Raw genomic sequence first — 24,510 nt, 5'->3', positions numbered from 1 at the left:
TAAATAATGCAGTTCTGACCACGACCACAAGCGCCACCAAAAACAAAACACACCCAGCGTTTACTCGTCTCCAAGAGCCCTGCCCCCTCACACGAGCTCCTCTCCTAAGCGGTCCCGCAGCAGCAGTCTCCCCAGCATGACGTGCTCACCAACACTGGCTGTGATGCTCCTAGAAAAGTAATCTGCTTACCCAGATGGAACTTTTCTTGATGTTTCAACCGTGCAAATCGTGATTTGAAATGTTCTTCACAATAGGTGCACTTAAAAGGTTTGTCTTGAGAATGGAGAATCATATGTTCCTCCAAGTGTGGTCTTCGAGTAAAAGATTTCTTACAAATCTAAAGGAAAACGCACATACAATGTGAGGGAACATGAATCTAAAATAAAAATATAAAGCTTTGATGAGAAATAAACATATAAATTCAAGCAGTCAGGAATTTCTCCCAAAAGAAAAAACTTACCAAAAGTATAATCAACTGATTGTACAGAAAAAAAAAAAAGAACGCCTTGAGAAATTATGTGCACTGTGCTCAGTCACTCAGTCCTGTCACGACTCTGCAGCCCCATGGACTGCAGCCTGCCAGGCTCCTCTGTCCATGGGGTTCTCCAGGCAAGAATACTGGAGTGGGTTGCCGTGCCCTTCTCCAGGGGATCTTCCCAATCCAGGGTTTGAATGAACCCAGGTCTCCACATTGCAGGCAAATCACTTACCGACTGAGCCACCAGGGAAGCCCCGGAGGAATTATAGTAAGAAATTACTTCAACATCTTACATTTCTAATAGGCTAATTCCTCAGATTATACAGTAATCTTAATCCTGGTCAACATTTCTAAATCCATTAAATGTATATTTGAAAATCAATTATATGTCATACCAGCCATATATTTGATTAGGAATTGGAATAAAAAAACCTCAGAAAAATTACTTGAAAGTTTATCTCTTAAAAGTGGTCAGAAAGAAGAATAGACACAACTTTTAAAAAAATCCAGTAGACCAGGACATGGAAGCAACCTAGATGTCCATCAGCAGATGAATGGATAAGAAAGCTGTGGTACATATACACAATGGAGTATTACTCAGCCATTAAAAAGAATACATTTGAATCAGTTTTAATGAGGTGGATGAAACTGGAGCCTATTATACAGAGTGAAGTAAGCCAGAAGGAAAAACATAAATACAGTATACTAACGCATATATATGGAATTTAGAAAGATGGTAACAATAACCCGGTGTACGAGACAGCAAAAGAGACACTGATGTATAGAACAGTCTTATGGACTCTGTGGGAGAGGGAGAGGGTGGGAAGATTTGGGAGAATGACATTGAAACATGTAAAATATCATGTAAGAAACGAGATGCCAGTCCAGGTTCGATGCACGATACTGGATGCTTGGGGCTAGTGCACTGGGACGACCCAGAGGGATGGTATGGGAAGGGAGGAGGGTTCAGGATGGGGAACACATCCTGTGGCAGATTCATTTTGATATTTGGCAAAACTAATACAATTATGTAAAGTTTAAAAATAAAATAAAATTAAATTAAAAAAAATAAAATAAAACTTAAAAAAAAAATCCAGTAGACATCAAATTTAGAAAGCGGGGTGGGGGGGCGGGGGGACAGGCTGCTGTAATAACAATGTACTATCCACCAGGTGTAACAACATGGCATGTACTATATACCAGGCACAAAGCTAAGTGATTCATGGATTACTTTACTTAATTCTCACAACAAACCTAGGAGGTAGATACAATTATTATCATTTTACACGTGAGGATGATAAAACTTAGTAAGGTAAGGAAACCATCTTATAATAAGATCCAAATAATTAACTTCAATTCCTAGAAGCTGAGATCAGAGAAATGGTGAGAATGCGGTCATAAACTGAGGCTTTGGAGTAAAGGACAAAATGACAGCTGGTGACTCATTTAAACAGTATTTACCTAAATAATGAAAAACTACGTTAGGGGGTGAAAAGTGAAAGTCAAAGAGGAGAGTGAAAAAGTTGGCTTAAAGCTCAACATTCAGAAAATGAAGATCATGGCATCTGGTCCCATCACTTCATGGCAAATAGATGGGGAAACAGTGGAAACAGTGTCAGACTTTATTTTTCTGGGCTCTAAAATCACTGCAGATGGTGACTGCAGCCATGAAAGTAAAAGACGCTTACTCCTTGGAAGGAAAGTTATGACCAACCTAGATAGCATATTAAAAAGCAGAGACATTACTTTGCCAACAAAGGTCCGTCTAGTCAAGGCTATGGTTTTTCCTGCGGTCATGTATGGATGTGAGAGTTGGACTGTGAAGAAAGCTGAGTGCAGAAGAATTGATGGTTTTGAACTGTGGTGTTGGAGAAGACTCTTGAGAGTCCCTTGGACTGCAAGGAGATCCAACCAGTCCATTCTGAAGGAGATAAGCCCTGGGTGTTCATTGGAAGGACTGATGCTGAAGCTGAAACTCCAGTACTTTGGCCACCTCATGTGAAGAGCTGACTCATTGGAAAACACTCTGATGTTGGGAGGGATTGGGGGCAGGAGAAGTGGACGACAGAGGATGAGATGGCTGGATGGCATCACTGAATTGATGGACATGAGTCTGAGTGAATTCCGGGAGTTGGTGATGGACAGGGAGGCCTGGCGTGCTGCGGTTCATGGGGTCGCAAAGAGTCGGACACGACTGAGCAACTGAACTAAACTGACTGACTTTAGAGGGTATAGAAGAATAAAAAATACCTAAAAATTCATTGCTTCTCCTATCATTGTAAAATAGAGACTGATTCCACTCCCCTTAAATCTTCCCTGGCTGGAGTGGCTTGAGTGACCAACAGAACATGCTAGAAGTGGTGCTGTGAGACTTCCAAGGTGAGGCTGTAAAAAGCCTGATACTGCTCACCTTGGCTTCCTAGAACACTCGTTCCCTCCTGGGGCCCAGGTGCCATGCTGGAAGGAAGCTCAAGCAGCTCCAGGAAGCAACCCTGGCCAACGGCCTGGCAGAGCTCCCAGCTGCAGACCAACACCAGCTTCCAGCCAGGTGAGTGAGGCACTTTGGGAGCAGCTCCAAACCAGACCAGACCGGATCAGACCAGACAAACCACCTACCAGCTGAAAACAACTGAGTGACTTCAGCTGGCACCACGTGGGACAGAAGAATTACCTAGCGAACTCCTGCCCCATTGCTATTACTGACCCCCAAAATGATAAAATGAAAGTGAAACAGTAATTTAAGGCCACTAAGTTTTCAGGGGCTTCCCTGGTGGCTCAGATGGTAAGGCGTCTGCCTGCAATGCAGGAGACCCGGGTTCGAGTCTTGGGTCGGGAAGATCCCCTGGAGAAGGAAATGGCAATCCACTCCAGCACTCTTGCCTGGAAAATCCCATGGACGGAGGAGCCCGATAGGCTACAGTCCATGGGGTTGCAAAGAGTCAGACATGACTGAGCAACTTCACTTTCACTTTCAAGTTTTCAGGTGGTTTGACATATAGCAACTGATAATCAGAAGTGGAGGGAAAATTCTAACATTTTATATTATATGCAACAGTAATGTCACAGTTTATACAGACAGCTATAGAAACATGTTATAGTGGTTACAATAAAAATAAAATCTAGGATGACTATTTTTCAGGTCCATCATCCAAATTTGTAAAAATATTAGAATAACACTGTATAAAAGATTCTAAAAGTGATATAAGCTAAGTTTATATTACTTTAAAATTTAATTACTTTCACAAAAGTTCACACTACATTTAATTTGGGGTTTTTCTACTACAAATTAAAATCTCTTACATCACATTTCCAACTTTCACTCTTAGTCTTCTTAATGGATATAAATTCCTGTGCATTTTCAGGATGAAATCTACCAGAAAAAAAATTAAAATACTGTTAGGAAGAGATGATATTAGTTAAGTCAGTACTCCATTTGACATGTTAACAGTAATTATAAGAATCAAGCAGTGATTCCTTTATTAGAGACAGGCACATCTGAGTATTTAAAGAATTGCTATCATTTTAATATATGAATGTGTGCCTGAATTTATGCAGAAATAGTCAAACTAAAACATAATCATTTTAAATATATTCAGGAACCTATCTATTCACAGAGAATCTTCAAGGCAACTCACTTGACTTTAGTCCATAGTTTAGTAAATTTAATTTCTCAGTTAAATATAAATATTCTCTCATAAATTTTTATATACTAAAGACAAAGCTGAGTATGAGGAATAAGTTTTCTGGAGTTGTATAATCATATACGTTGAAAATATACTTGTCAAAACCCAAGACACAAAACCAAGGATAATAAAAATGCTGTTTCTTAAATTTCTAGAGTATAGATTGTTTTTGTTGCAATCTCAAAAAACTTAATCTCACAAGTATGAACTAATATTTGCTGTTCCTTTCTTAAAAAATTTGTCATCTAGAAAATTTTAAGCAATCAAAGGACTGGAGACAAGCACTCCATAGATGTGTTTGGCTCACTACATATTTAAATGAGAAGGCATATTAAAGTCTACTATGGAAGCAAGATCATACTTGCCTCTTAACATGCTTGGCTAAAGTCTTCTTGCTTGCATGAAGTTTATTACAGTAAGGGCACTTGTGCTCCTTCTTATGAAATTCTGTTTCATTACTGTGCTTCTTTCTGTGAACAGTTAGGTTAGACTTTGTCGAATAGCGCTGGTGACAAATATCACACTCAAAGGGCTTCTCACCTGTGTGAACACGTGTGTGGCTCTCATACTTCCCTATGAAGAGACAGAAACTAAAATTAAATTCAGTACATTTACTACACAGTGACTGAAATTAGACGGTGGAATAAAATCTCATGATAAACAGTATACTTAATAGACACGCTGAAAGAAACTTACAGATTAGCAGACTTTTTAAAAATATCACAAAAGGCAGCATAATATATTATATAGCTCATATATTTTCATCTCTCTTCCCACAGAAGGAAATCTGGAAAGGGTACTACAAATCTAGCATTACTCAACAAAATTTATACTACAGCCCATTCATATAAGACTTCTCCAACTTATTAAGACGTTAGGACACAAGTACACCACCTGGACTTGACTGCATGCTTAACATGAAGTTACTAAAGCCCACATACTTAGGTAACAAAGAAAAGTAAGAAAATGACAAAATGAACGGGTATAATGCAGACATGTGGAGGCATATTAATGTGAGATCTGTATTATATTCTGAGTATAATGTCCTAAATTATAGGCCCTAACAACCTAAATGTCCATTAACAGATGAATGGATAAAAAAGATGTTGTATGTATATATACGTGTATACACACACACACACACACACACATGTGTATATATATATATATATATATATAATGGAATACTGCCCACTCATAAAAAATGGTGAAATACTGCCATTTGCAGAAACATGGATGGACCCTGAGATTATCATACTAAGTCAAAGTAAGTCAAATATGACAAAATCACCTATCATACAACAGGTGAATATAAAAAATAATACAAATAAAGTTATTTACAAACAGAAACAGACTCACACACATAACAACCTATCATGGGAAAGAATTTATATATATATAAAACTGAGTAACTTTGTTGTACACCTGAAACTAACACAATATTGTAAATCAAATATAGTTCAATAAAAAAAACTGAAAAAAAGAAATTTTAACACAGCTTGTCCAAAAAGAAAAGTGACAACTAAAAAATGAAATAAAAGGATACATTTTGGCTTAATTTTTATTTATATTCCTTCTTATGGTGGTGGTGGTGTGTTTAGTTGCTAAGTTACGTTTGACTCTTTGCAACCCCGTGGACTGTAGCCCTCCAGGCTCCTCTGTCCATGGCATTCTCCAGGCGAGAATACTGGAGTGGGTGGCCATTTTCTTCTCCAGGGGATCTTCCGGATCCAGGGATGGAATCCGCATCTCCTATGTCTCGTGCACTAGCAGGCAGATTCTTTACCACTGAGCCACCTTATACTAAAAGCCTTTTACATTATTATTCAGAATATACAATTTCACATTATAGAGGCACACCAGTATTAATGGTAGGGGCAGAGACTCTGGATCCAGGCACCTGGACATGAATCACAACACTTTAATTTGCAGGCTATGTGACCTTGGACAAGTAACCTTTCTCAAATCTTTCTTATTTGAAAAAATAATAGTGGCGTAATGAAAATATGCAAAAATAAAAATGGAATAATAGTATTTACTTCAGAGGATTAGCGTAATAATAAATCAATTCATACACATAAGACACTACTGTTTTCTAACCCATTATAACCTATCAGTTAATGCTGGCTGTTATTATTATTCTGTAATCAAAGCTGTGAATATGCACATCTAGTAGCATAAAATAGAAATTTTAATTAAGGATACTTTTGAGTGAAAGGCAATAGAAATAAGAAAAAGCACTATCAATATGAAGAGTAATTTTCTATGATAAGCTTAGCTTTGCCTTGTCCTGAAAAAAATATATACATAAATTTTTCTTCAGGCGAAAGCTAATAGGCAAGTATAACATTTCACCCACACACTTTTTAAAAATATGTAAGTCTTATATGTATCATGGAGATTAGATAAAAAACAAAATATTCTAAGGCCAAGAGGAAAAAAGATAATCATAATTATTTGTCTACATTCACCAATTTATTACATGCATCTAATACGATTTTTGGAGAACAATTGCTTACAAGGTTGTGTCAGTTTCTGCTGTACAGCAGCGTGAATCAGCTGTATGTAGACACCTGTCCCCCCGCTCTTGGACCTCTCTCCCACCATCCCATCCCTCTAGGTCATCAACGAGCACCACGCTGAACTCCCTGTGCTACACCGCAGGTCTCCACTGGCTATCTATTTTACACATGGTAGTGTATATATGTCAATCTTACCTTCCAGATCCACCCTCCCCTTCCCAGCCACCCCAGGGTCCACAAGTCTTTTCTGTATGTCTGTCTCTATTCCTGCCCTGCAAATAGGTTCATCTGTACCATTTTTCTAGATCCCACACACATGCCTTAATATATGTTATTTTTCTCTGACTTACTTCACTCTGTATGACAGACTCTAGGTCCATCCACATCACTCCAAATGACCCAATTTCGCTCCTGTTTATGGCTGAGTAACATTCCACTGTACATATATACCACATCTTCTTTATCTATTCATCTGTTGATGGACATTTAGACACACCATGTTCTTGGATTAGAAGAATCAATATTGTAAAAATGACCATACTACCCAAAGCAATCTACAGATTCAACACAATACCTATCAAACTATCAATGGCATTTTTCACAGAACTAGATCAAAAAATTTTACTTAGTATAGAAACACAAAAGACCCCAAATAGCCAAAGCAATCTTGAGAAAGAAAACCAGAGCTGGAGCAATCAGGCTCCCTGACTTCAGACTACATTACAAAGCTATGTAACCAAAGCAGTATCGTACTGGCACAAAAACAGAAATACAGATGAGTGGGACATGATAGAAGTCCAGCAACAAAGCCAAGTGCCTATGGTCCCCTAATTTTTGACAAAGGTGGCAAGAATATACAATGTAGAAAAGGCAGCCTCTTCAATAAGTGGTGCTGGGAAACCTGGACATGTAACAGAGAGAAATTAGAACACTTCCTAACACCATACACAAAAATAAACTCAACATGGATTAGAGACCTAATGCAAGGCCAGACACTGCAGAACTCTTTGAGGAAAACATAGGCAGAACAACACTCTTTGACATAAATCGCAGCAAGACCTTTTTGACCCATCTCCTAGAGTAATGAGAATAAAGACAAAAATAAACAAATGGGACTTCAGTTCAGTTGCTAAGTATCCGACTCTTTGTGACCCCATGAACTGCAGCATGCCAGGCCTCCCTGTCCATCACCAACTCCTGGAGTTCACTCAGACTCACGTCCATCGAGTCAGTGATGCCATCCAGCCATCTCATCCTCTGTCGTCCCCTTTTCCTCCTGCCCCCAATCCCTCCCAGCATCAGAGTCTTTTCCAATGAGTCAGCTCTTCGCATGAGGTGGCCAAAGTACTGGAGTTTCAGCTTCAGCATCAGTCCTTCCAAAGAACACCCAGGGCTGATCTCCTTTAGAATGGACTGGTTGGATCTCCTTGCAGTCCAAGGGACTCTCAAGAGTCTTCTCCAACACCACAGTTTAAAAGCATCAATTCTTCGGCGCTCAGCTTTCTTCACAGTCCAACTCTCCCATTCATACTTGACCACTGGAAAAACCACAGCCTTGACTAGATGGACCTTTGTTGGCAAAGTAATGTCTCTGCTTTTCAATATGCTATCTATGTTGGTCATAACTTTCCTTCCAAGGAGTAAGCGTCTTTTAATTTCATGGCTGCAGTCACCATCTGCAGTGATTTTGGAGCCCACAAAAATAAAGTCTGACACTGTTTCCACTGTTTCTCCATCTATTTCCCATGAAGTGATGGGACCACATGCCATGATCTTAGTTTTCTGAATGTTGAGCCTTAAACCAACTTTTTTACTCTCCTCTTTCACTTTCATCAAGAGGCTTTTTAGTTCCTTAATTAAACAAATATGATTAAATTTAATAAACACAGAGTATTATCTAAAAATTAATTGCACTGCACTTACATAAGAATACTGAAGAAAGGTAACCAAGGTATTTCCCTTAATGTAGGGGGGAAAGATAACATTATAAGCAAAGAAAAACCAAAATATGATAAAAATCCACAAGGTATTTAAGCACAGACCATATGATGATCTATGCATCTTTTGCTTGTCTGGTGGCTGTGACAGTAAAGAATCTGCTTACAAAACAGGAAACTGTGGTTCCATCCCTGGGTCAGGAAGATGTCCTGGAGAAGAGAATGGCTACCCATTCCAGTATTCTTGTCTGGAGAATTCCACGAAGAGAGGAGCCTTTGTGACCATGGGGTCACAAAGAGTTGGACCCAACTGAGCAACTGAACATACACATACATATTAATATGCATATAACATAATTATGTATTTCTAACCTTCAGTTCCGGAGAAGACAATGGCACTCCACTCCAGTATTCTTGCCTGGAAAATCCCATGGATGGAGGAGCCTGGTAGGCTGCAGTCCATGGGGTCGCTAAGAGTTGGGCACGACTGAGCGACTTCCCTTTCACTTTTCACTTTCATGCATTGGAGAAGGAAATGGCCACCCACTCCAGTATTCTTGCCTAGAGAATCCCAGGATGGGGGAGCCTGGTGGGCTGCCCTCTATGGGGTCGCACAGAATCAGACACGACTGAAGCGACTTAGCATAACCTTCAGTTCAGTTCAGTTCAGTCGCTCAGTGGTGTCCGACTCTTTGCGACCCCATGATTCGTAGCACGCCAGGCCTCCCTGTCCATCACCATCTTCCAGAGTTCACTCAGACTCACGTCCATCGAGTCAGTGATGCCATCCAGCCATCTCATCCTCTGTTGTCCCCTTCTCCTCCTGCCCCCAATCCCTCCCAGCATCAGTCTTTTCCAATGACTCAACTCTTCACATGAGGCGGCCAAAGTACTGGAGTTTCAGCTTTAGCATCATTTCTTCCAAAGAAATCCCAGGGCTGATCTCCTTCAGAATGGACTGGCTGGATCTCCTTGCAGTCCAAAGGACTCTCAAGAGTCTTCTCCAACACCACAGTTCAAAAGCATCAATTCTTCGGCACTCAGCCTTCTTCACAGTCCAACTCTCACATCCATACATGACCACAGGAAAAACCATAGTCTTGACTAGACGGACCTTTGTTGGCAAAGTAATGTCTCTGCTCTTCAACATGCTATCTGGGTTGGTCATAACTTTCCTTCCAAGGAGTAAGCGTCTTTTACTTTCATGGCTGCAGTCACCATCTGCAGTGATTTTAGAGCCCAGAAAAATAAAGTCTGACACTGTTTCCCCATCTATTTCCCATGAACTGATGGGACCAGATGCCATGATCTTCGTTTTCTGAATGTTGAGCTTTAAGCCAACTTTTTCACTCTCCACTTTCACTTTCATCAAGAGGCTCTTGAGTTCCTCTTCACTTTCTGCCATAAGGGTGGTGTCATCTGCATATCTGGGGTTATTGATATTTCTCCTAGCAATCTTGATTCCAGCTTGTGCTTCTTTCAGCCCAGCGTTTCTCATGATGTACTCTGCATATACAGCCTTGACGTACTCCTTTTCCTATTTGGAACCAGTCTGTTCCATGTTCCATGTTTCTAACCTTGAACTATCCAAAAAAAGTTGGAAAAGCATGTATTTTTATTATTTTTTGCAGGATATAACCAGAATAATACTGCTATAAAAATTTCTTAGGGGAAGTGTTTTCTGAGTTGATTTTAATATTTCTCTATTATAATACAGCATGCTTGAATTATCCTCCAATTAAATTAATGAATTAAAAAAATATAGCATGCTTGTGCTGGATTCCAAAATACTTTTTACACATTTATCAGTTACCAGAACAGGTACAGAATCCAAACATTATTAATATGTACTAATAACCCATAATTTTAATTTGGCAAAGATAGGGGTCATTTTATGGAATTAAAGCAAAAAAGTTTTCCGTGATTGTAAAAGTTTTTACGTTTCATATTTTTCATAAGCTTGCTTTTTAAATTATATAAATAATGAATCAAGAGTATACAGTATAATTTTTAAATGACTAAATTACAAGTGATTTTTGGAATGGGACTATTCTTACCAGGGGACTGACTGCATACTTAGCACAGAGTCTCAGAACTGAAAGCTAACTTAACCTCCTACTACTCAAGTCTCCTGATTTTTACCCAAGTGAATAGGAAGAGCAACTTCATGAAAATCTTAAATTATAAGAAAAATCTTCCCCAAACCTTTTATTTTCTATGAAAATACCTCTGTTGGGAAGATGTTAAATTAACAATTAGTAGAATTTCCCTTTATTTAGAGTCAAGAAAGTCTTGAGTGGCAGTTAAAGATCAAAACTACTTCTGATTGTTAAACTTCCATTTGCCTACAGACCAGAAGACTTAACAGGATTTAACCCCCCAAAAAGAAAATTGTTTTAAAATAAATTCAGTAAAATCCAAAGACACCTATGAAAATAGATAAATTTGAATAATTCACTTTAACAATCAGAATCTCTAAAATAAAAAACACATTTCTATTATGTCAACTCAAATTTATGCACAGAGGCACTGCAGGATATGTTATCTGCATGGCTTTGAATTTCTGAACAACAAGAGACACAGCTTCTGAGGGAACGCTGAACCACAAAGTCAGGTAAATGTACAATGAAATCCCAGGTTTAAATCAACTGGTAAGGCTGTTGAGGGTGGGGTTCTCTTCGCATGAACACAGACAACAAATCTCTCTTTCTTTTCTTATCAGGTGGGGGGAATTCAATAATAATGTATAAATCAAGTGTTTACTTCAAGGTTATCAAATAAAGTTTCCATCAAAAAAATGTTCTTTCACAGAATACTAAGTTATGCCCAACCATTCTTGATCACCAATAGAAAATACATAATATTAAGAAATTTCATCCACAGCATTTTTCTGACTGAATCCCAATATGAATTATGTCCCAAATGAGGAGATATAGAAAACACATATTTATACATACCAAAACTTGACCTTGGGTTTCATTCCAAATGGGTTATGCTAAATTATTATTTTTTTTGGGGGGGGGGTCATGCTAAATTATTATCAGATTTCATGTGGAGATTTTTCAAAGAGAAACATCACCAAATTAGCTCATTATATATCTCATACGCCAAATCTTAAATTATACCTCAAATCATTTGGCATGGCATGAAGAACACTTCACTAAAATATTTAACTTTAAAGTAGAGAAGTATGCCGTAAGTCAAAACTCTTCCCTATTCAGAACCAACTGGAATCTGTCAGGATAGTCTTAAACAAGTCACATTTTTTTTAAAGCTACAAAATATTTTTTGCTTCTAGAAGAGATCAAATTTAATCTAAGGAAAGAACAGAAAAGACAAATCATCCAAAATTTTTTTCTCTCACCCCCATCTGTCATCTTTTCCCAATTTGATCTTTGCCTTTTAACCGGAGGTTTTCAGTTTAAGGGGGAAAGGTCAAAGGACTCTTATCTGCATGAGAATGGGCAGAGAGGAGGACAGCTGGAGCCTCAGGAATAACACAACTGCATCAGGAGTCTGACTCTGAGCATCTATGAAACACACCAAAAAAGGTAAAAGATCCAAAGTGAGAGAATCAAATTAGTAAACTACATATGGTTCCAGAGCTCATTAGCTGCCTCTCATAAACCCCTCTGAAACAGCAAGTTAAAGGCTTCTTACAAGTCAGAGGTCAATCTTTCACCTTAGTTCAACTAAAGAGGAGCTTACTGAAAACTTACTATTTCATTTGAAATGACCTGGAGGATCATGAAGGATACTAACCAAAAGTAACAGACAACACTTTCCAGCTCACAATCTGATGAGACAGGGAAATAACAACCAAAATCCTAGGTGGACATTTTAAAAACCTCCTAAAGAAATGTGGGTGATACAAGGGTTATTGGAAAGTAGCCCTGGAAATGTTTCAAGAATAAAGAGGACTTCTGATAGAGATGATACAGGAGGACACTGAAGAATCACAGGTCTTCTCCATCTGCCTGTTCTTTTCATTCTACCGGTCACCAGTCCACTGAAGCCTGCAGCTCTGATCCACCCTGTCCCACGTCCCATTCCCAATGCTGCTCATCCTCCTAGCCCAAGCCTGAATAACCCTCTGCTCTTTCCAACTTCCTTCTCTTCCCTGAAGCCAGCTTACCTTTCTAAAACTCCTATGGCGGTCATTTCCTCTGTTTTCTCAACTTTTTATCACTTACTGGATTAAAAACTCCTCTGCACTGCATATAAACCATTCAAAATGTGACCTCTGCTCACTTCCCAATCCTCATCTATCATCGTTTTCATTACGCCCATTACTTGCCCACCCTGACGAGGAAGGCAATGGCACCCCACTCCAGCACTCCTGCCTGGAAAATCCCATGGACAGAGGAGCCTGGTAGGCTGCAGTCCACCGGGTCGCAAAGAATCAAGACACGACTAAGCGACTTCACTTTCGCTTTTCACTTTCATGCACTGGAGAAGGAAATGGCAACCCACTCCAGTGTTCTTACCTGGAGAATCCCAGAGACAGGGGAGCCTGGTGAGCTGCCGTCTATGGGGTCGCACAGAGTTGGACACAACTGAAGCGAGTTAGCAGCAGCAGCCCACCCTGAAATCACCCCAGTTTTAGCAATTTCTAGAACCTAACTACCTTAAAGTCTTTGTACTTGTTGGTCCTTCTGCCTTGCAAGCTCCTCCCTTTCTTAGGTTCTCAGCTCAAATGCTACCTGCTCCATGAAATCTTTCCAGATTCCCCTAAGCCTCTGTCCCTGTCCTGATAAGATTATCTTTATTATAATTTTGTTTTTGCCTGTACTCATTAATCTCTAAGATTCTTGATGACAAAGAACATATCACTTCATATTTGTTTAGTGTCTGGCATAGTACAGACACTTAGAAACTATATTAATGATGAATAAGCAGCTTGCATTCACTGCACACCTAAATTTCACAGTATTGTAATTTCATACTATATTCACACAAATTTCACAAAGACTATGCTATTTAATCCTCATAGTAACCCCCATGAGAAGGTACTATTAGCATCATCCATTCTATCTGTGAGAAGACAAAAGTACACACAGGTGAAGTAACTCACATAAGACCTGGATTCAAAAATGCAGGCAGTCTGACATCACCACAGCTCATATCAATGCTTCGTAACCAGTATGATAAAATCATAATCTCAATCTCTTCTCTTTCTCTGCACAGGGGAGAAGTCAGCAGCCCCATTGAGGCTAAGCAAAAGAGGGGTTCAATAAGAGGGGGATAATATAAAACACATTCAGAAAGGAGGCTGGAAATAAGCTGACAATGTGATCTATTGATACCCACATTTATCTGATTATCTGAACTAACCTTAGTTCAAAAAGCTGCAAAATGCCTTCTTCTTAGTACATCAAGAACTTAACTTATGCAGTATTTCCCCAAATAGTGTGCACAGAACTCTAGTTTCCCGGGAGTTTCCAAATGTCCCGTGATAAAGTTATCTGAGAAAATGCCAGGTTAAGTAAAATTAACAGGTTTGTTTGCTAGAGAATTTGAGAGTGTTAATAGAGATTGAGTATCGTCTTCCTTGTCTTACCTGAACACAGAATCCCTTGCTCACAATGCATCCCACAGGCCCAGTGTTGGATACAAGAGCCTGATATCTATCTGTTGGGCCCACAATGCCACTGGCAGACTGACCCTGCTCTCACACATCTCAAATCAAATTAGGCCAAATTAAGGAAATGGCAACCCATTCCAGTATCCTTGCCGGGAAAAATCCATGACCAGAGGAGCCTGGTGGGCTATAGTTCATGGGGTGGCAAGGAGCCGGACACGACTGAGCAACTGAGCCCGACTGAGAACAAGGCATGACACAGGAAGCGTGTGCTAAGAATACAAAGTTTAAAAAGGCAGAATCAACTAGAAAGATGAAATGTTGTCAGGTATCTCAATTCAAGAATGTTCTTCTGTTCCCTGTAATGCTCACAGTATGTGTTCACAGCTCCACAAGAATATTTACCAGCCTTAGTTTAACAAGCTACTTGTATTCACACACTCTTCCAACTGACTAGTTGCTCAAAAAAAGTTACTCTATTCATTTGCACAGAACTTTAAACACAGTAAAAATAGCCATGAACAATTATTAAGTTGGATTGTCAAAAGCATTCTAATTTAGAAAAAAATATTCAAAGGCATAAAAAAGCAAAAAAAAAGGCACCTACTGCTGTGTCATAGTTTACACTGTTGAGTATTTTGAGAGCAAATGATTATCAATACCTTATTTAACCAATTTCCTCCTAACTCAATAACATCAGTGACTGAAGGGAAGTTGCTCAGTCATGTCTGACTCTTTGCCACCCCATGGACGAAGCCTGCCAGGCTCCTCTGTCCATGGGATTTTCCAGGCGAGAATACTGGAGGGGGTTGCCTTTCCTTCTCCAGGGGATCTTCCTGACCAGGTTATCAAACCTGGGTCTCCAGCACTGCAGGCAGACTCTACCATTTGACCCACTAGGGACACATGGGGATATATTAAATGTATGTAAGTAATTTTACAAGGTCAAATAATACTTATCTGCTTCTTTTATGGAGAAGGCAATGGTACCCCACTCCAGTACTTTTGCCTGGAAAATCTGGCTGCAGTCCATGGGGTCGCTAGAGTCGGACACGACTGAGCGACTTCACTTTCACTTTTCACTTTCCTGCATTGGAGAAGGAAATGGCAACCCACTCCAGTGTTCTTGCCAGGAGAATCCCAGGGACGGGAAGCCTGGTGGGCTGCCGTCTATGGGGTTGCACAGAGTTGGACACGATTAAAGCAACACAGCAGCAGCAGCAGCTTCTTTTATCATTCTATGTGGTAAAATACAGTCCCCAATTTCATAACTCTCATTTATATGTAAATAGGTGAACTGCTGCAATTTTAAAGTTCACATTATAAAGTCCATATAAGACACCTCCAAAAATTATTTTACTAGCAAGTAAGCTCTCCTGAAATTAAATATTCACTGACTGCCTGCAATGCAGGAGACCCAGGTTCGATCCCTGGGCTGGGAAGATCCCCAGAGACCGGAATGGCAACCCACTCCAGGTATTCCTCCCTGGAGAATTCCATGGACAGAGGAGCCTGGTGGACTACAGTCCATGCGGTTGCAAAGAGTCAGACACAAATGAGCAACTAATACTTTCACTTTTATAAGCTTTTCACTTTCATATCACTTTTCATATGCTTTTCATATATATGCTTTTCTAATAAAGAAAAAATTGATTTCTTCATTATTATAATAACCCAAGAATACTATTAGGACACTTCCTAAAGTCTCTGCCTACAGAATGAAGGCATTTATTACACTTAGTAATTTAGTTTTATCTGTAACTATTCTTAATCTGAAACATCCCAGTTCTAAACAGTACTGGATACTGGAAAAGTGACTATATTTATGACTCACATATTACCACGCTCAAGGGGAAACAGTACAGGAATTATTAAATTACATACAATATGGCCTATTTCAATTTTCTATGATGACTCAAAAATAGCGCTTAAATTAAATTAGCATATAAATCAAAATGCTATATTCGTAATTATTGACACTCTGGAATTTTTCATACTAAACACAGGAACTAATGATCTGTCACCTACTGCCAGGACATGAGGAAGAGAAAATAAAAGGTAATATAAATACTTAATTCCTGAATCACAACAAATTTATAACAGGATAAAATACAGATCAAAAATCAAATACCCTCCATACTTTTCAAAAGTTATTTTCAAAGTTTAGTTTTTAATAATCACCTTTAAAGTACCCACGAAAAGTAAACTATTAGAGACAAGAAACATGCTTTTCTTTCTTACCTATGCGGTCAAATGTCTTATCGCATTTGGGACACTGCAATATTTTTTTGTTACTGTTCTGAATGATTACAGGGGTTAACCCCTCATGAATGCTTCCAACGGAATCACCGGCCTCTGGCTCCTCTTCTGCATCATTCTGATCTTTTTCACTCTGTTCTTCAATGTCAGAATATTCATCTGACATTTCCTCCTCTAGCTCATCTTCTTCAGCATTATATTCACTTCCGGGATCCTCAGAATCATTTCTATCTGACTTTTCCTTATCAAAACTGTCTTGATTCAAATTGTCTGACCCATCACCACTTTCTTGCTCATCATCACTGGTGTCCTCAAACTTAACAGGGCACTTTCGATTCCGTTTTGATCTTCTTGTGGAAAAACTTCTCTCCAGCATTTTTAACCCATGTTTTTTCCCTAATAAAAGGGACCTATGGGTTTTCGACAAATGATTCTCTAAAGACTTCTTATAACAAAAATGTCTACTACAGAATTTACACTGATGATTACTTGATAGTCTTCCAGTTAATTCACTTAGTGTTTCTTCTGGTGATGACTTTTCAGTTAGCTCAGACTGAAAAGTGGCAACATTTTCGTTATTTAGCAGCTTAACTGCATCTATAATATCCAGAAACTTTGCGGCCTCTAAAACAAGAGGGATTTCATATTTGTACACAAAAAATTCTGATGTGTAAAGAAATTCAAGCAAATGCTGAAAAACGGAGTGCGTTACGTGATCCAGGGTGACAACATCCGTGCTCGGATTTTTGCTCAAACACGCATGGAAATAACTACTGCCAACAGCAACGACAACTTTATGGGCGCTAAATTCTTTTCCTTCTACTATGATAAGTAAGTCACAGAAAGACGGTTGCTTCTGCCTGTCATCATTCAAATACTTCAGCAAGTTCTTATTGTACTGCAAAGAACTCAGAAGTTTCCTCTGATCCGGGGAGGGAGGAAGTTCCTGATAACAGCGTAGGGCTTCAGGAGCTGGTCTTTCTGTGGAATGAGCGTAGGTTACTTGGTCACACTCCTCTACAACATTTCCTTCCGGGGAATCTTTATGGTAGCCTAGATGGATCTTCTCGTCAAGATGTGAAGTAACCTTTCTCCTCTTCTTCATTGCAGTACAACGGTTTCAGAACAAGAAAATTCATAAGTGTCTTGAGGGATTTATGAAGGAAAACAGGATTGTCTGGGATCACAGCTTCTGGAGGGGCGTGCCCGAGGGTTGCATGGTCTGTGAAGAAGAGAGTAGAAGCATGTAAAACAACTCCACGGCCCAGCCATCCTAAGTCACTCGCGGTACTGTCAACAAAACCTTCCTAAATGAGAAGTAAATTATGACAAAGTCACCGCTTCCACGCATTCGTGGCTGAGATTTTAGGGCGGAGAACGAGGAGGGCAGGGTTAGAAAAAGACAGACAACAAAAGAATAATTTTGAAGGAGGCAGGGCACACCTTGCAGGCCCTATTCCCGAACGGAGTAGCGGGAAAGCGGGCAGAAGGGGAGGCACCCCCGAGCCCGCGGCGGGCCAGGTCGAGGCGCCCACCTTTGCGATGCAAGGGCGCCGGGGCGCTGACACTCAGGCCGTCGCGGCCACGGAACCCACGTTCCCTCCCCCTCCCCCATTAACACGCTTCCCCGGGGCGGTGAGGCGCACCTCATCCCGGCCGGCGAGCGTCCAAAGGCCGGAGGCGCCCGGCGGGACTGCCCTGGGAGCGGCGCGGAGAGGAGGTCGGGGTCACCCGGGGGACGACCGCCAGAGCAGAGCCTCCCCGGGCCGCTGCCGCGCCGAGACCGCACCACCGACGGCGACCCCTCGCCGCCCGCCCACCCGCTCCCCGCGCGGACGCCCCGCGCGTCCATTTACCCGGGAACGCAGGGCTCCCCGCTGGCTCCCGGCCGCCAAGCTCCACTCCGGGCGCGCTCGCTCCGGCGCCGAGACACTTCCGGGTTCAGCCCCCGGCCCCGCCCGCCTTTCCCCTGCCGTCGCCCCGCCGCCGCAGCCGCCGCCGCGGCCACCGAACACGTCAGCGGCGCGCAGCCTCGCTGCCGCCCGACACCCCTCCACCCCCACAGCGCGCGGCCCTGCGCATGTGCGCGCGCTCACCCTCCCCGCGCATGCTCCGTGATGCCCCCGCTCCCGGGCGACCCCAGCGACTACACTCCGAGTCCGTTAGTCCGGGTTTTCGCGGTGGTTCAGGGGCCGCTGTGCCCGAGCCAGTCTGGCCCTGGGGGACAGCCTTGCGGGGACCGGCGGAGGAGAAGAAGAGGCGAAGTTGCGGAGGCCTGGGCGGGGGCACCGCGGCGCGAAAGGACAGCGTTCTCCCGGCCTGGGGCGGTTCGCAGCGGCCCCTCAGCGGCAGGCGACAGCGTGTCCGCCTACGCCGCCCCGCATCGGAAGAACCCAGCCGGACGCAGCTAACGCAGTTGCTCCTAAAATTAGTGTTTGACTTCTTACCTTCCACAGAAACATTGAACATTGTACACATAAGCATACAGCTGGTAGGACAGGAAAGAAAGCTGAACCAAGGAGAAAAGGTCCACAGGCTAACTTTTGGGGCCAGTGCCCAGGATTGTGCGTTTGTAGCGCAGTCCCGGGTGGTGCCGGGATTGCTTCCCCGAAGACTACACGTTTACTAGGCGGTCCTAGTCGTGTGGTTTTCCAGACACCGGGGAAATGAGGCAGAGGCTGACGCCGAGCAGCTCGGGGAACCCATTCCCTGTTCCCCTGTGGATGGACCTGGTACAGAAAAGTTATTCCTGACACTTGTTAACGGTAAGGCAAACTTCGTTCAGTAGGGTTCTGTCCTGTGGGGGAGAGAATGGACTCAATTCCAGACAAGGAATAGTGGGAATTTGCAGCCCAGGAGCTGCCTGGGGGTGGCGGGCATGTCAGTGGATGGAGAACTGCCAAGAGATAACGCGGGGTGTCGGGGGATTTTGGCTAAACTGACCCAACAGGATTCTGGTTGGAGGCAGGTGGGATTGGTCAGACATCACCTGGTGGGATGGGGTTGGGGAAGAGGTTAAGGAACCAGGTATCAGATACAGAGGGTGGGGTATTTCGGCTAAACTGAGGAATGCAGAGACAAATACAGAAGCTCAAAAGTCAGAACCTAACTGAGAAGGGAGTTTAGAGGAGCCTGGTTAAAATTTGGTCAAGGAGAATCTTTGTTAGACCTTATCCAGTCAGTGGAACGTCTTAGAGCAAAGACTGAGCTTTCCAGCAGAAGCTGTTCTCCTCAGGACTTCAACCTGAAAACTCTGCCTGGGTTTTCAGCCTGATGCTGTGAAGTGTCTGGACTGAAGATTGGAACATCAACTCTTACCTGAGTTTCCTATGGAAATGTCTATTCATAGGCCTGTCCTATGGATTTCGACTTACTAGCCCCCAGAATCAACCATGCAAGTCAATTCCTTAGAATATCAGTGTATCCTCTATCTATCCTGTCAGTTCTGTTTTTCTGGAGAACCGTCACTAGTACACTGGGAATGAACTAGTACACTGGCAATGAACAATAGGAAAATGAAAAATAATGCCTTTGTATTTTCCTCAATCATGTGGCACCAACATCCGTGTCCCTAAGGTGTCAGAAGTCTTTGTCAAAGGGAGTAACAGTGGGGTGGGTGCCGCGAAGGAAAGCGCGGAGCCAGAAAGTCAAGACAGAAAGGAAATCTACACTCTTTAGAACCTCTTCCCTATAGCTTCCTTTTGCTGATCTGTCATGGTCTTAATTCAACATTCTTTAAAAGGCTGTTTCACAAATTTATTTCTGAAAATGAAAATGTGTTTCTTCATTTACTCATTGAATATCCATTGAACAACTGTTCTGTACCCTGCATGTAACATTTTAAATAAACTTAAAAGGTGTTATTTGACAGCATCAGAAATATAAAATACCTGGGAATATGAAATACCTGAGCACTCCCCCTAAAACACAGTTCAGAGACATTAAAGAAGACCTAAATAATTGAAATATGTCATATTCATGGACTAGAAGAGTGCATATTGTAAAGATGTCAATCAAGGGACTTCTTAGTTGGTCCATTGGCTAAGACTCTATGCCCCCAACGTAGGGGGCTGGAGTTTGAACTCTGGTCAGGGAACTAGATCCCACATGTTGCAACTGAGACCCAGCGTAGCTAAACACATGTTTAAGAAAATCAAAAGGCAGATGAGAATATATTTGAAAAACATAATGTACCCCAAGTAAAAAGAACTATTACAGCTAATGAGAAGGAAAAAAAAATATTTAAAATGAGTAAAATACTTGATCAGACATTGCTTGAAAAGAGATAAATATGTGAAAGGTATTATCTTTAAATTGCATCTTAAAGGAGATTCTAATTAAAACCACAGTAAGGTACATCCATAACAATAACTACATTTGACTGATAATATCAAGTGTTGAAAAAGATGTTTCAGCTGGAAGATAGATGTATCAACTGATGAAGATAGATCAACTGGAAATCTCATTAATTTAAAAATACATGTATTTATTTGGCTGCATCCGGTCTTAGTTGCAGCTCTTGGGATCTTTGCTTTGTCAGGCAAGATTTTCTCATTTTCGGTGCGTGGACTCCCTAGTTGTGGGAGGGCTCAGTAGTTGAGGCATGCAAGCTTAGTTGCTCTGCAGCATGTGGGATCGTAGTTCCCAGATCAGGGATTGAACCCACATCCCCTGGGTTGCAAGGTGGATTCATAACCACTGAACCACGAGGGAAGTCCTTCATTCACTTCTTCCTGAAATGTAAAATGGTATAAGCAGTTTAGAAAACAGTTGAACAATTTTGGAAAATCACACATCATATAGGCTAGGCAGTCCGTCTTTATTCAAGAGAAATCAAAGCATTATATCCACACAGAGTCTTACAAAATTTTATAGCAGCTTTACTTATGATAGCCCCAAATTAGGATCAACCTGAATGTCCAATAAGAGGAAAGTGGATAAATATGTAGAATACTATTACTATCTACAATAAGGAACAAAGTAATGCCAAAGGCAACAACCTAGATGAGTCTCAAACTACTCAAATGGTAAAGAATTCACCTGCAATGCAGGAGACTAGGTTCATTGCCTGGGAAAACTCCATGGGCAGAGGATCCTGGCAGGCTATAGTCCATGGGGTTGCAAAGAGGAGACATGACTAAGTGACTAACGCTTTCACTACTTAGCAGTAAGAAGGAACAAACTAATGCCAAAGGCAACAAAATAGATATCTCAAAATAACTGTGAATAAAAGACAAAATGAGTATATTCTATGTGATTTGATTTATCAAAAAACTACAAACCACAGATTAAAATGACAGTTTGTTGCTTAGTCACAGCAGGTGGCATCAGAATTTGTATAGATTAAAAACACAAAATTTTGATTGTAGCGATAATTTCACTAGTGTATACATACATATATGTATACACTAGTATACATATATATATAGCTGATCAAATATATACCTGATCAAATTATATACCTTAAATATATACAGAGTATTGCATGATAATCTTAAAGTCATTAAAACATGTCACAGACAGACATGCAATGAAACAATGGAAAAGTTGAAAGTCCACAGATCAAAATTCACAGGTCAATTTACTATTTAAAAAGGTAAAGTTTCAAGTCTGTGACAAAAATATAAGACTGTCCAATAAATGAAAATAGATAAAATAGGTGGGCATCAGAAATAAAAGTAAGTTGTATATAACCTCAGCTAATTAAGATAAATTCCAGATGAATAAAAAAATATAAATTTAAAAATTGAAACCATAAGAGGAGTATAACAAAATAACAGTAAAATGTGAAGGTCTCTCTCAGCATGAGTCAGAATTTAGAAGCAATTAAGGGAAGAAAACTTCCCTGGTGGCTTAGAGGATAAAGCATCTGCCCACAATGCAGGAGACCCAGGTTCAATCCCTGGGTAGGGAAGATCCCCTGGAGAAGGAAATGGCAACCCTCTCCAGTACTCTTGCCTGGAAAATCCCATGGATGGAGGAGCCTGATAGGCTATAGTCCATGGGGTTGCAAAGAGTCAGACATGACTGAGCGACTTCAGTTCACTTCAAGGGAAGAAAATTGTTAAATCAACTATATAAACTTAAAAATATTTTACATGGAGGAATTCCAGTATCAGCAATGGTGTATTAAGTAGCTGGAACCAATTGTCTTGCTGTAAACAGCTAGTTCAATTTTTTTTTTTTTTTTAAGACAAAAGCTACTGTTTTGAATGCATGGCATAGCTAACAAGGTTGTATATGAGGAATTGTGAGGGCCTGGACTGCAAGAAAAAGAGGCTCAAAGAGGTGATCTGGCCTTGGTGGGGGAGCTTCTCCCTAAAAGCAGTTACTGACTGGAAAAAAACAACTGAGAAGCTGATAACATGAGCAGATCCTTGACAGAGCCGTGAGACAGGGAGATAAACGTTGAAATTAAAGGACCCCTTCCACAAAAAAGGACCCTAATAAACACCCCATGTTTCCAGCTGGAACTCTGTGAGTAAGAATGTACCAGAAATAGACCAGTCTTCATACACTAAAGTTCTTAACATTTTTATTCCTTATTTGAGAAAGACGATGAAGAATTTCTCCTTCTTTTAGCCTACCTGCCTGCCAGAGGCAAAACCCATCCTGTCTTGATTATGATGACATCATCCAGGCTCATTATTTTTTTAACTTGGTCATTCAACATGACTTGTGGGATCTTGGTTCCCTGACTAGGGATCGATCCTGGCCCTCAGCAGTGAAAGTGTGGTGTCATAACGTATACCACCAAGGAATTCCTAACTTGTTAAGTTTTAATATATAATATCCAGTATCAAACACACACCTATACACACAAAGGCTGTTTCCAAAAATGTAAGACACAAAACATGAAACAGATCCACAGAAGATGAAGAAAATCAAGTTATTAGACCAATACAGCAACAGCATATAAACTATGAGTGATATGTTCAAGGAATTGACAGAGAATATTGAAATTTTAAACAAAAAAATGGAAATAAAATACAAATTCTAGGACAGGAAAACATAATAGGTAAATCTAAGAAGAGTGGGTATGTTTAACCTACGATTAGAAAGAACTGAAGAGAAACTGTTGAAGTAAAAGATAAATCAGAAGAAATATCCAGAATAAAACACAAACCAAGAATAGGTAATACAGGAAAGAGGAAAAGAAATATTTAGAACACATAAAACACCAAACATAAATCTTAATAGAACCACAGCAGCAGAAGAGGAAAATGAGAATGAGGAAGATGTAGCATTTTAAAAAGAATAGCTGAGAATTTCCCATTGATGAAAAACATCAAGCCAGAGATTCAAGAAAAAGTAGGAATTCCAAGCAAGATAAGTTCATAGAAAAGTAAAATTAGGCATATAAATCTGCTGAAAATTGGAAGTAAGGAAAAAAATTTTAAAGCATCCATAGGAGAAAAAAGGGACTTCACAGGTGGCACTAGTGGTAAATAACCCCCTGCCAGTGCAGGAGACAAAAGAGATACAGGTTCGATCCCTGGGTTGGGAAGATCCCCTGGCCAAGGGCATGGCAACCCACTCCAGTATTCTTGCCTGGACAATCACATGGACAGAGAAGCCTGGCAGGCTACAGTACATAAGGGTGTACAGAGTCAGACATGACTGAATCGACTTAGCAGGCATGCATGCAGGAGAAAAAAGAGTATTGGCATGAGAGGAGCAAAATTAGACCAAGAGCTGACCTCCCAGTGTAAGTTTTTGAAGCCCAAAGACACCTTCATGATGCTCATAGAAGACAACTGCTAAGCTAGAAAAAATCCTTCAAATGAGAAGCAAGATAAAAACTAGTTGAAATAAGCCAATCTTGAGAGGATTCACTAGCTCCAGACTCAGCATGTGTTAAAAGTTCTAATTTATATATAATAACTCAAGGGTGTTTAGCCTCTGGGGTAACTACTAAAATCAAAATTAAATAAATGTTTAATAAGTAGGCTAATAGAGGTAAGGAATTTGAACACTGAAAGAAAAATCAAGAAGAAGAAAGGGAAAGAAAGAGCAACAGCATTTGAAACAAATAGAAAAATGTAGTAA

The 24,510-nt window shown here is 40.7% G+C and overlaps 2 protein-coding genes across 6 annotated transcripts in view; one reads left to right on the top strand and one right to left on the bottom strand.

The window, feature by feature from the left end:
- Window positions 1-18,529, bottom strand: part of ZBTB41 (zinc finger and BTB domain containing 41) — a 39,505-nt gene extending 20,976 nt beyond the window's left edge. For 3 of the 4 annotated variants that reach the window (XR_015143016.1, XR_015143015.1, XM_086343219.1), the window contains exons 1-5: window positions 18,318-18,529; window positions 16,444-17,683; window positions 4,528-4,735; window positions 3,780-3,849; window positions 191-338 (exon numbers count right to left, since the gene is read on the bottom strand). Coding sequence is in view for 2 of the 4 variants with exons in the window: in XM_086343219.1 (XP_086199345.1) it covers window positions 191-338; window positions 3,780-3,849; window positions 4,528-4,735; window positions 16,444-17,566 (1,549 nt within the window). In the remaining 2 variants the exon portion in view is untranslated. Of the gene's footprint in view, window positions 1-190; window positions 339-3,779; window positions 3,850-4,527; window positions 4,736-16,443; window positions 17,684-18,107; window positions 18,291-18,317 lie in introns of those variants that run through there. The other variant, XM_086343221.1, reaches the window with a different exon arrangement.
- A 26-nt stretch (window positions 18,530-18,555) lies between these two features.
- Window positions 18,556-24,510, top strand: part of CRB1 (crumbs cell polarity complex component 1) — a 265,536-nt gene continuing 259,581 nt past the window's right edge. The window contains exon 1 of one of the 2 annotated variants that reach the window (XM_086343218.1): window positions 18,556-19,226. The gene's annotated coding sequence lies outside the window, so the exon portion shown is untranslated. The remainder of the gene's footprint in view (window positions 19,227-24,510) is intronic. The other variant, XM_086343217.1, reaches the window with a different exon arrangement.

The sequence above is a fragment of the Bos grunniens genome, chromosome 16, assembly GCF_055505025.1.
Source record: "Bos grunniens cultivar Pamir isolate PY7600 chromosome 16, Bosgru_T2T1.0, whole genome shotgun sequence".
Lineage (NCBI taxonomy): Eukaryota > Metazoa > Chordata > Mammalia > Artiodactyla > Bovidae > Bos > Bos grunniens.
The sequence above is the reverse complement of the archived record's forward strand: the minus strand, read 5'-3'. Positions and strand labels throughout refer to the sequence as shown.